Source organism: Danio rerio, chromosome 14, assembly GCF_049306965.1.
Source record: "Danio rerio strain Tuebingen ecotype United States chromosome 14, GRCz12tu, whole genome shotgun sequence".
Classification (NCBI taxonomy): Eukaryota; Metazoa; Chordata; class Actinopteri; order Cypriniformes; family Danionidae; genus Danio; species Danio rerio.
The window spans coordinates 9,748,423-9,761,423 of record NC_133189.1 but is presented as its reverse complement, the minus strand read 5'-3'; the positions used below and the strand labels follow the sequence as shown (position 1 = coordinate 9,761,423).

Sequence of the window (13,001 nt, the reverse complement as noted above, 5' to 3'; positions counted from 1 at the left end):
TCCAGGACCGAGATTGGTGACCCCTGCACTAGATTGATTTTACGTCACTAGCCAAACTTTTTGACACCTTTACGGCACTCACAAACATTTAAAATAAATACAGGCCACAATCTTTAAGTGGTAGTCTCCAAAATTAAACCAAGAAAAGACTTTAAATGTAACTTAAATATTTTGCACACCAATCTCATTAGGTGAGGTTAATATTAATAAATAAGACTGTTGCACTTTTTGTGTTGTCAATGTGCTTGTAGACCTGTTGGTTTGTGTGAGCCATTGTGCACAACGTTTGTATGATTATAGCCACTTCCGAAAAGAGTGGGGGTCGCGAGTCATTGGTATTGTTATTTTCGGGGTCACTGTCTAAAGTTTGAGAGCCCCTGAGCTAAAGAAGCAGTATCAACAGATATTACGTAGACAGTCTACTAATACTCAAATGGACAGTCAAAATAAATTGTTACCAACTAAATAAATAAAAAGAGAAAGAAAATACACACATTGCACAGTATGTTTGACATTCGTTGGTAATAAACATTGTTGAGTTTGATGTATAAGTCTCTGCTATCTCTAGAGTGTTTTTAAAGTTTTACTTTAAAATGTCTCACAATAATGTTTTATACCTTTTTAAAACTGCCCCTTTTAGAGTTTATCGAAATTTTATTTTGGTGAGAGTCGCTTTAAATTCAAATGAGATTGTGCTTCCAGCTCTCTTTGTTAATTTGTGCATCTTAAAATTGGACATTCGTAATGACTCTAAGTTGCTGACATTATCATTGGCAGGTACGGTGGGAGAACTTTCATAGCGGACAGCAGCTTGTCATTCAGGGCTGTTTATGCTAATGAGGGAGAGATCATCACTAATATGCGGGACTTCCCTACTCTGATGACATTTACAAAGGGAGAATGTCAATTAAAGTGTATCTCTGTGTGATTATAAAAAAATATAATTAAAACACGGCTGGCTACATTCACACACCTTTAAATACAGTCAAAATAAACAAACAAACCGATGATGTGTGTAAATGATGACAAATTGTGACTGCCTGGTTTCACTGTACAGAATACACGTTCATTTCAATGGTATCAACAAACCGTGACTGCTCATTGATTTGAAGTTAAATGTATTTCTCTGAACTGCCAGTCTCGTTAATGAGCTGTTTTAATGTGTGAGCACATAGTAATGTGTGTAACTGCTAACATGAATGCATGATCTCCATAAATCACACACGATTGCCCAAAAACTTCAGCTTTGTATTCATGAAAGAGTTTGTATCTGTTTGAATTTCAGATGTGACCTTTGTTGTGTAAATGTCAGGATGGGTAGAATGAAGCCGCGTGGGAATCCCAGTCAGCGTTACGTAACCATCTGCTCTGCATCACAAGAGAAAATCTGTTTTAATACATTATACTTCAGATATTTCATTAGAATAATCTGAATACTGTGTGATGATAATGCATATACAAGTGATATATTTGGACTACTATTATTCCTTATCTCTAATCATCACTTTAGTATGAAACCTTCAATATTTAGAGAGAAAAGTAAAAGAAATAACAATTATGACACTTTTTAATGGATATAAACTTAAAGTTGATCCATTTCAAGTTGTGAGGCGTAGAAATTATTTTTTAGCATTTCATTTATTAGCATGATGTCAAAACAGGTTGTTTGTCCTTATTCTTGTTGTAATATTAATTTACGTTTTGGATATTATTTGCATGACAAAGTTAGCAATTACTGTAGCATTTCCAATGTTGTTATTAGATGAGATGTCAGAACATCAAGTACCTGATTTAATACAGCAAATAGGCACAAATTAGCACAAATCCGGTAAATTGGTGCAAATCACCAGTAAATTGATCAATGAAGGCCTTAGATAATCACAGTATGCGATTCATTTAAACACAGTACTATCCTCCAACACATTTTGCATCTAAAAAGAACACTTGCATTGCTGTCAGTCACAAAAATAATTGTAATCATTAATTTCTCGCTGTCAGTAGTTTTCTTTTTAACTAAAAGAGCTTTTGCACTAGCTCAAGCTGTTAGTAAATGGGTCCCTAAACATCATCATGCAAGAATGTTACAATTCCTGTAAACAGTTTTAACATAAAATACATAAAACATTTTTAAATATTCAAATAAAGACTGTGTTGTCAGAATTTTAGTGTTGGTGAAATTCGGGATGCAAATTAATTGATGCTTGACCCTTTATTTCTTATAAACTAGATGTTTGCATCATATAGCCTAAAAGTGATGTCAAATGAAACAATGTGTATTTTAATAGACCTCTATGTCTCGAATGCAGGGAAGTTATAAAGTAAACAGTAGGTGTGATATTTTATGATTATCTATTTATTGGTCGAGGGATGCAAACAGCTCATCACAGGTTACTGTATGACTGATCCACACTACCTGACAAAAGTCATGTCGCCTATTCAAATTTTAGGAACAACAAAAAATAACTTGACTTCTAGTTGATCATTTGGTATCAGAAGTGGCTTATATGAAAGGCAAATGCCTCTAGATTACACTCATTTTACCAAAATAAAATATGATCATTCCTTGGTTATTAATTATTTAATTAGGACAGTAAGGTCTGGCTTTGCTTAGACAAAAGTCTTGTCACTTAACAGAAATAATGCACAGTATAGAATATAAAGTCATGGTGCTTGAAGGACTCTGCATCCTTACATCTCTGCAATGACCCAGATAACTTGAGTCTAACTAATAAATTAACTAATAAATAAAGTCATCTGAAATGACAAAGAGAGCGTTCTTGCAGGACTCCCAGAGTTCATCAACATTATTTAGATTAATCTCTAAATAACCTCCTTCTTCATCTTACCCCAGACATGCTCAATGTTCATGCCTGGTCACTGGGCTGGCCAATCCTGGAGCACCTTGACCTTCTTTGCATTCAGGAACTTTGATGTGGAGGCTGAGGTATGAGAAGGAGCGCTATCCTGCTAAACAATTTGTCCTCTCCTGTGGTTTGTAATGTAATGGGCAGCACAAATGTCTTGATACCTCAGGCTGTTGATGGTGCCATGCACTCTGCAGATCTCTTGCATGCCCCCATACTGAATGTAACCCTAAACCATGATTTTTCCTTCACCAAACTTGACTGATTTCTATGAGAATCTTGGGTCCATGCAGGTTCCAATGGATCTTCTGCAGTATTTGTGATGATTGGGATGCAGTTCAACAGATGATTCATGGAAAACATCTAGCTTCTGCCACTTTTTCAAATGATCAACTAGAAGTCAAGTTACTATTTCCCAGATAGCAGGTAGTAATCGGCCCGAGCTCGGCTCTGGCTCGGCGGCTCCGACTCGGCATCGGCGAGTATTATCCGGGCCGAGTCTGGCACATGCGTTTGCGATGCGGCTGTTAAGCGCTGGCCCGATTCTGGCAAGGACTCGGCAAGTACTCGGCTTCTTTAACTCATGACTACCATAAAAACTCCTGATCCAAACTCCAATCCAGGTGGTGGCGGTAATGCTCTTACAACTGGGATCAACAACAAGACTTTTATATTTATAATATTTTACAAGATATTTTTCATGATACTAGTGTTCAGCTTAAAGTGCAATTTAAAGGCTTAACTAGGTTCATTAGGCAGGTTAGGGTAATTAGGCAAGTCATTGTCAAGATATTGACATTAAAATGGTTGCAAAACAAATTTGAACTGCTTTTTTTTTCCCAATCACAAATACTCAAATTACTGTAATTGAGTAGTTTTTCTCAGGAATTGTAATTCACTAAGTAGTTTTAAAAATGTGTACTTTTACTTTCCCTTGAGTACATTTTTAGTGCTGTATCGGTACTTTTACTCCACTATTTTCCTTCAACCTGTAGTCACTACTTTTTTTTATTGTCTATGGGGATTAGAAAAATAAGTCCTGTGATTCCTATATAATTAAATCGCACATAAAAAGTAAATCTCATCTTAATAAATTACTTCAAGACATGGGCGCCTTAACATTGCAGCAAACTGTATAAAAACATTAAAAGTGTCCAAGATGTACAAAATCTTTACACGCATTGACCCAGAGACTTTAGATTCATGTTACTGATGTGGAGATGACGGATGTTTACTGTATGATAACTGAAATGACCATAAACACCCAGCAGCAGGCACCAGACGTCAACATGAAGTAAATGGAAGTTGTACCTTAACGTTGTGGGGATGTGTTTTGCAAATGAAAATTGGTTTGACATCAGATTGACATCAATGTCCCACCTAAAATCAACCAAATATCAATGTCTAATGATGTTACAGCTTGACGTTGTGTGGACATTACCAATATGACATCTATCAAACATTGGATTTTGGTTGTCATACCTGACGAATAAATGTCAGTATTTGACGTCAATATGAGTTAAGATGTTAGCTTGACGTTGTATTTTGATCACTTTCCAACACAACGTAAAATCAACCAAATATCAACATTATTTGACGTTGTTATTGGTGATCAAAATAACGTTGTCCTTAGACGCTGACTAGACATTAAATTTTGGTCACCTAATGTCACGACCTAAATCTAAACTAATATTAACATCTTATGACATTGTGTGCCTGCTGGGCAATAACTAAATGCACTACAAAGTGTTACAATTACACACACCATAAATTGCTTTACTTTAAATACTTTTTAAAGGTCTTTTTTTTCTTTTACAACAGATACTTTTTTTACTCTTACTTGCTCTACAATTTTAAGTAGGTAAGTTAATGGTACTTTAACTGATTTTTCAGTACTCTTTCCACCACTGATCAATTTAAATCTAGCTTCAGCTAAACAGCTCATTAGCTACATCTGAAAATTGTGTGGTTAGCTACACTTTATTCTATGGTATCATTGTGTTAGTGTAAATATTCATCTTTACTGAGTAATATTAAATAATTGCATATATTAACTACATGATACATGTTATATAACAGTTCGAATACTTGCTAATGTTAATGAAGACAGCGTTTCCACGGTGAGGGTTTATTACCATACAGCTCCGTTGTGGTTGGTTGGCCGCAGTTGCGCGTCATCTGTGCTGTGAGTGGCGATGCTCCTCGCGCTGCTGTTTTTTTGGCGAGAAGAGATGCCGATAAAGATGATGGTGAGGATGAGGAGTATTTATCCATGTCTTGTCACATATAAGACACAGAGACAAAACGTAACGAGCTGCCTAGCAACACAGCCTCGCCGGGCATCACGGGCGCGCGCAGCAGCTCCAGCCCCATATGTGCTGTCTAGTTAGGCAGCTCACTAGGTTTTGAGACGTAGCCGGAGTGTTGTGGTATTTTTCTTATCCTCTTGCAGATATATCTGTGCAGCTGGAAGCATTGATGATTGTACTGATCGCAGGTTTGACATCAGCACCGCGAATCTCGCAGCACTGCAGCATGACCTTGGACGTGCAAACGGTGGCGGTGTTCACTGTTATCGCCATTCTGCTGCTGGTCAACGTGATTCTCATATTCTTCATGGGCTCCAGCTAAAGGGTCTTCAGCATGACTGACACACAGATCTGTGATCTGTGATCGTTTCTTGTCTTGGAAACACCTGGGGCTGTTTCACGGCTGCTCATATCTGCATTCTTCTCTATACAGCAGTGGACATGGTAAAATATTAGTTTTACAGTTACAATTTGAAGTGTGTGTGTGTGTGTTCACAGATATTTTTAATCAGCACATTGTATAAACTGAATTATTCTACAGCATCTTTGTGTTAAAGTAGTGTATAGTGTGCATGAATTATGAATATAAGCCATAGAGATGCTCCAGTGGGTCTGTTAGCGTTCATTTAATTAATATTCATGGCAAATGTTCTGAAACCATAACATATCAAATGCCATTTAACAGGACCATAAAGCATGTGTGATGTAATCCAATATTTATGAATAATTTATGTAAGATGCTGTACAGTCTTGCATTAGGGGAGTCAGCACAACATGCTAAGATTATTTCCAAAACACAACGAGCCAAAGAAATATAAATGTTTTCTATGGTCAGATATGATTCTGTGTATGGAGAAAGGTGCATTCACTATCTGTTAATTCATCATGTGTTTGATCAGGGCTCTGATCACATGCCAGCACACGTGGTGGCACATTCTGGCAAGTTATGAATTGTCAATTTGCCTGCCAGGAGCTGGCTTTATTTAACATCTAGATGGATTATTATAGCTTAGATGGTCTTGTGCTTCAAAAGGCACATCATATGCTTCAGATGTTAAGGAGGGCTGCTTGATGACAATGTGTTTGTGTGGGTAAACCTGTCTTTGGCAAGCTTGCGCGTCTTTCAGGGTTCCTCAATCAGGACGCAAGTCTGTTACATAATATTTTTTGCCATATCGAAGCTGAGTTTTCACTGAGGATGATTGTAGTTGGTTAGGACAGTTTTTTAGCCATTAAAACAATCACAAATGTGCATGTTGCTCCTACAGACATGTACCTTGTTTTGATTCTAATATGATGTGAACATTTGTACGTTTTCATTTCAGACGTTATTAGTTTTTTTGGCAATGTCTTACTAAAATAAAGTTAAGCTCATGTACCTCACAGCAAATATAAAACTGTCATGAAATGACAGATGAACATTAATATATTTATAATATATAATATATATATATATTTATTTTTGACATTGCGTTGTTGTTGTTTTTTTGGCTTGGTGCCGAATCTAATAGCATTTATCGGTGGACAATAATGAATGCACAAACATGAGAGGAACTGAGGGCGGTTATGTAACAATAATTTTCTGGGGCTCTGTAATGAGAGACGACTTCAAAGGTGTCTTAATATTATGATCTTTTTTTAATATTATGATCTATTTTTTTAGTGATTCACAGAGCAGCATAACATTTCTTTTCATATGTATTGGCACTAATCATTCATCTTTTTCAAAATATGATGCAAATGGATTGTGCAAATTGCTGATCTTCCTGTTGTTAGGTATTTATGGTGCTATGTACATCAGGTCTTCAGCATTTTATAAGTTTATTTATTATATTTGTACTAGTTTAAGACCAGAGAATGCTTCACACATTTGAGGCTGGTGTCAGAGCGAACCTGTGGCTGTTGTACGCTGCAGGGGAGTTCAGAGAAAGCCGTAGCCAAACGCTTTGACAGCATGCATGCATAAGCTGACACTGAGAGGAGCCATGTACTGAACAAGCGGCCTATCAAGAGCCACTACTCCTTATTGTTTTACTATTTGTAGCTCATGGGTGCCTCCAAAAAAAATGTTGAGACATCTCTGGTAAAGAGATCTATATAGAGTTTATAATAGTCAATAACAGTACATGAATGATGTGTTAATAAGTACAGTTGTACAGTGCTGTGAAAAGAAGCAGGATTAAGCTAGATAATTTAAAGCGATTGCTCCATATTTTAAATTTCTGTTCAGAGAGGTCATATTTTGATCCTTAATTAGTCTCACGCTGTCAAGTGATGCGATTTCGCTGGTAGAGTTCACCAAGCTTGAATTTTGCAATGCAGTGAACTGCATTACTTGACGCACGAACTTGCGTTGCCGGTCTTTCGCATTCGCGTGCGTGTGAATGGAAGTCTATGGGGAGAAAAGTCTAGTGTGACCGCAGCTTAACGGCTACTTTAATTACTTGTTAGTTTATGCTTGTTTGTTAATTAATGTATTATTTACCACATTGGTTTGCGATTGATTAAACCATCATGAACTCATGAGCTGTTAATGTATAATAATGTTTTGAGTTTACTTGGAGGGGCACATCATAGAGCTGCACAATTAATCGAAAAAAGATCGCAATCTCGATTCGACCCCCTAGAAGATCTTAATTTAGCATTTCTACGATTCTGCCAATCATATTTTTAATGTCAGGAGAGAAGCACAGGCAATGTATGTACATTGTTTTACATTCATTGTTCAGCAACATGGACAGTTGAAAGAGTCACATACTGTATTTATAAGGTATAATTCACCCAAAAATGCCATTTCTGTCTTCATGTAATGATGTATTTGTGGCCGCGAAACCACACGTGACGTGAGCTGCTGAAACAGACCGCAGTGACCACAGAGAGGGCGAGCGGGTAGGCACCTGTGTATGAAGTCTACTTTATGCCGAGTTCAGACTGCATGATTTTCAAAGTAGTCGTGTCACAGATGTTTTCACACTGCATGACTATCTGGGCTTGCGTTTTGTCGCTGCTTGTTTGCACTGCAAGATGGATCGGCGACAGGGGCTTTCAGATTGCATGACTTTACTATAGGAAGAATCGCCGACAACTTCGTCCAAACTACGTCTCACAGCCAAAAACACGTCGTATATCTTTTGTTATTAACATAATGAGAAAGAAGCCTTTAATGGGGTAGAACATGTACATGTTTGCTTACCTGGGTTTAAAGGGAATTAGCCATTTCTCCTCAACATTGATAATAAACTAATTTCTTTCTGTATGAAACGTCAAACAGACACGGTTGCTCTAGAGTCCTGTTAAACCTCCACTAGTTTTCCTCCATTTCGTGGGTCCAAATAAACCGAAAAAGAGCGCTTTTACCTTCTCCCCCAGCCTCCCACTGGCCTGCAGCAGGTATACACACACGCACACACAAGTGAAAGCTGCTCTCTCATTGGCTGTAGGCGATGGCTGATGTTATTTTCAGTCAAAACTCAATTCACACGGCATGATTTGAATCGCCGACAGCTCCAGATATTTAGCACGCCAAATATCTCACAGGCATCGGCAACTCATCGGCGATTCTTTCAGATCGCGTCTTTGAAAGTTCATACTGTGTGATTGTCACTCACGTGCACGAGCAGCGATTTGCCTGTGATTTCAGGCATTTGTCGGCGATTTCTTAAAACCTGTCGGCGAGCCAAAATCGGGGCTAAAATCACGCAGTCTGAACTAGGCATTAGTGAACAGAACCGCCATAGGCTGTGAATAACAGGTAATAGAGTTGTAAATGATATTCAATTTGTTGCACCTAGTGATCATTTGGGAGCCGCGCGGGAAGTATGAAGTGCACTTAGTGAAAATAAAACCGAAAGCGAGCACATCATTTAAATAATCATATCGCATTATAGAGTAATGATTGCGACAAGCGTTTGATTTGTTTTTTTTTCTTTCTTACCGAACACAAAGTGTTCTGCATGAGAATAAATGTTTAACAGTGTCAGTATAACTACTCTATGTTGTCAATGACAGATTGCAGGCATATGTCTCAAACATAATAATTCAACATCAGAACTATGAGGGTGATGCTCACGAAAACATAGTTTAAAAATTTTCAAACATGAATTTTTAAAAAATGTTTAAATTAAATTTTGAAAATTTTGATAATTGAAAAAGTCTGGAGCATTTGTCAACATTAATTTAAAAATATATACACATTATTTAGTACCTTTTTGAGCATAATTTCCAAAACAATTAATAAAAAAATCTCATTACCGCAACAGTCTGCTAAATTGATTATTACAAAAAAGCAAATTCATTGTGACATTTTTTTAAAAAGAGATTATTAACAGTGATGTGAAATTATTTTAGATTCTAAAATAACATTTATTTTTAAATTAACAGGGTTTTTTATTTTTATTGTTTTTTCTCATTACCGAAACACTGTACACAACTGACAACACTTTTTTTTATGTATTTTGATAAAACCTGATGTGTTTTCAAAATAATGTGGCTAACCTGAAAGGACATAATTTGCAGATTATGCACATGCATTGAAAAGCAAATGATTAAAACATATTAATAAAATATCACTTAAGGAACATTGGTTGCGGTAATGATAAATAGGTTGCAGAATTTAGGTTAATTATTTCAACATTGATTTTAAGTATATTATTAGATTTTGTTAAACATTTAATGTAGAAAAAACAACACTGCATTACAAATTTGCTTTATTATTAGTGCTTTAAAACATAACTTTAATTTCAAAGAAAAATGTCCATTTGCTTGGATAAGCTGAAATAAATCATCATCCTCACTAGATAGTGTGGTCTCTAGTACAGCTTTAACCCTCCCTTCCCTTATTCCCTTGGAAATCAACTTTGTGGGCTTAGCCAGTCAAAAAGGGATGAACAACTAAAGTACCCACAGTTTTTTGCTTCTTATTTTTAGCTAAAATGATTTAGCAATCATATTTATATAATACATTGTTTTTGCTACATTCATTCTTCCATGGCGGGACGCCACGCCAAAATTCATCCCACCACGACTACATTACAGCTGAATAGTTTTATATTATGTTATATATTATATATATTAGTTATATATTCATGAATAGTTGTATTCTGATGTCATCACTGTACTGTGCATTAAGGACCAGAACAAATTTAATGTCTGTTCAAATCCACCATTTCAAGTCTATACAAAATTTTGTATTGTAAGAAACAGTAGACATTCACATAATATTATTATAGATTTTTTACCGTATCTTTGAAAAATACCAATAATAATAGCTGACTCATATTAACCTTTATTTAACATCTACAGAATCATGAGAAAATTGTGATCTTTATTTTATGCAAAAAATCATGATTCTCATTTTAGCCAGGGTCGTGCAGCTCTAGCACATCATCATTAATTCATTCTTAACAACTAATGAACTTATGCACGTCCATCTAGTGCAATTACACTGAATAACACCAGAAAAGTGTTCTGTCGACATCAGTTTAAACACAAGAGTTCATAAGTAGGTAAGGATGAGTTAATGATAATGTTCCCCTCCAAGTAAAGTCATGACATAATTATACATTAACAGCTCATGAGTTCATGTTAATCGCATTTACTTTAAACCTAAATGTTAATTAATACATTATTAACAACATATTACTAACAAGTATTTAATGGAACCGTTATTAGCATATGAACTCATGTGACTCATGCCGTAGTTAAAGTTGGTTCATGATTAGCTCATACCTTAACTCATCATCAATTCATAATAAAGGAATGTTAAGTTTACATAGTAACACATCATTATTCATGCACTGTTATTGTAAAGTGTTACCGAGTTTTTAATAGATTCAAAGTGCAAGCTAATGTGCTAGTTTTAGAGCTACAGGATATATGCTGTCCTCCTCCACTTTTTTATTTTAAAAAAATAAACATTCTGTCAGTCTAAGTACACAATGTAACTACAGAAGAGTCGAGCTTTAAATAGGAAAATTACACTTTTTTGAATTTTTATGAGCAAGATACTAATGGTCTCTTCCAATTCAATGATTTAAGCTAAGCTAAGCTAAAAGTACTCTTGCCAGACCTGGAGGTCGGCTTAATGGATTCAAATATGGGCTCAAAAATTGGTAAATTGGACTAAAAATTTTATATAGTTCGATAAATGATATTTGTAATGTGACCATTATTGGTTTGATAACAAGTTTATCTTTGAGCCAAAAAAGTACTATTTTCACTGGTTGAACCGCTTTATTTTTGTTATTATGATGTTACTGGTATAGTGTATTTGTTAATGTTCAGTGATATGGTTGTTTTATTTATGCTTTTTTTCGTCAGGCGGTATATTATATTTATATAACAGAAAGTTGGCCATAGAAAAGAATAACTGATTAATAAAGTCCAGAGATCAGTTAAAGCATTTCTGAAGGCAAGGCTCTAAAATAAAATCATGAATATTTACATTTATCGGCTAAAATATCAGCTATTGCCCTACAAATATGAAAAAAACACCCTATAATGTGTCTTCATGCTTAAAAATTCAAAGAGTAATAGGAGTTGTTCAAATATTGGTGTTTGAGACGTTGTGTGCAGTCAGTGTGAGACTGAGGTTAAAAGCTTAGCTTAAAGGTGTGCTGTGAATAAATCCAGCTTATAAACAGCTGCTGAGATATTCTGAGCTGCTGAACACGGTAGACCCTGATGAAAATGAAGCAATGCGGTTCACCAGCAATACATATGTTTTGCAAGCTGGTTGCTGCTTTGGAGGTCCCCTTATGGAAAGTGCTAGTACACTAGCTCAGTTTTGGTACAGAAAAGCATGATTATGCTGGTTCACTCTCTAGATTGGTATTATATCAGCTTTAACCAGCATAAATCATCCTGGAACATCTTGTAATTGTGGTTGATGCTTAAAGTTTTTATCAGGGAACTGTCACGATGGGCTTACAAAATACAAGAGATATCCAAGTGCAGCAATAGAAGTTTTAATAATAAATAAGGGGACAGGCCAGGTTCAAAAATCGAACAGAGACAAAAGTACAACCCAATAAACAAAAGTGTATCAAACAAACTTAGAACAGAAATTCAAAAGTATGATCATAACATGAAACAAAGTGAACAAACAAACGAACCAAAACGATGAGTCAGTGAGCAGACTAGGTACAGATAAGAGCCGGACAAAACAAATTAGAATCAGGTGAACAGGGTGCACGAGAAAACAGCAAAAATCCAAAGGCAAACTAAACACATCATAACAAGGCTTATAAAGACAACAATAATTAGACAATGACAGACAGCTGGAAACAATTAGTGATCACGTGAACTACAAAACAGGAACAAACCAAAACATAACTAGTGTCCAGAAATCCACAAGATGGCACTACAGCAGACATGACAGGAACAGCCCACCCAGAAAGCTTTTTTGTTTTTAAAAGATGTCTAATAGACGTCTAATTAACATCTAATTATAGTAGGCATGGGATGATAACCATGTTTAAGGTATACCATGGTTTGGAAAAGTCAAGGTTTAAAAACCGTCAATATTCTGCCATATCGTTCCTAAGGTATGAGTAAGATTTTTTATTTATTTAGTTTTTTTTTTGTTGTTGTTTTTTAGGACACCAGTATCTCCAGCAGAAAAGATCTCCAAAGATGCCATTTTCAATTGTAAAAAAAAAAATCTGCTTACTAAACAAATGCAGACAGCAGAAGTTCATAATTCATTTGAATTATTTAGCCTGACATGTTTACTGCTTCAAAATATTTTAAATGTTTCCCAAATTAAAATATATTGTGCACAAAGGGGGGAAAGTTTGTTTTTTTACTCAGACATTTAAAAAAAGAATAT

General features: G+C 35.7%; 1 protein-coding gene across 15 annotated transcripts in view; it reads left to right on the top strand.

Annotated features, from left to right (window-relative positions):
* The window catches only part of arhgef9b (Cdc42 guanine nucleotide exchange factor (GEF) 9b), a 102,502-nt gene that overhangs the window by 39,586 nt on the left and 49,915 nt on the right, over window positions 1–13,001 (top strand). For 6 of the 15 annotated variants that reach the window (XR_012389535.1, XR_012389533.1, XR_012389534.1 and 3 more), the window contains exon 1: window positions 5,077–5,617. The exons of 8 other annotated variants lie outside the window; for them this stretch is intronic. Coding sequence is in view for 4 of the 7 variants with exons in the window: in XM_073921472.1 (XP_073777573.1) it covers window positions 5,615–5,617 (3 nt within the window). In the remaining 3 variants the exon portion in view is untranslated. Of the gene's footprint in view, window positions 1–5,057; window positions 5,618–13,001 lie in introns of those variants that run through there. One more of the 15 variants, NM_001161663.2, reaches the window with a different exon arrangement.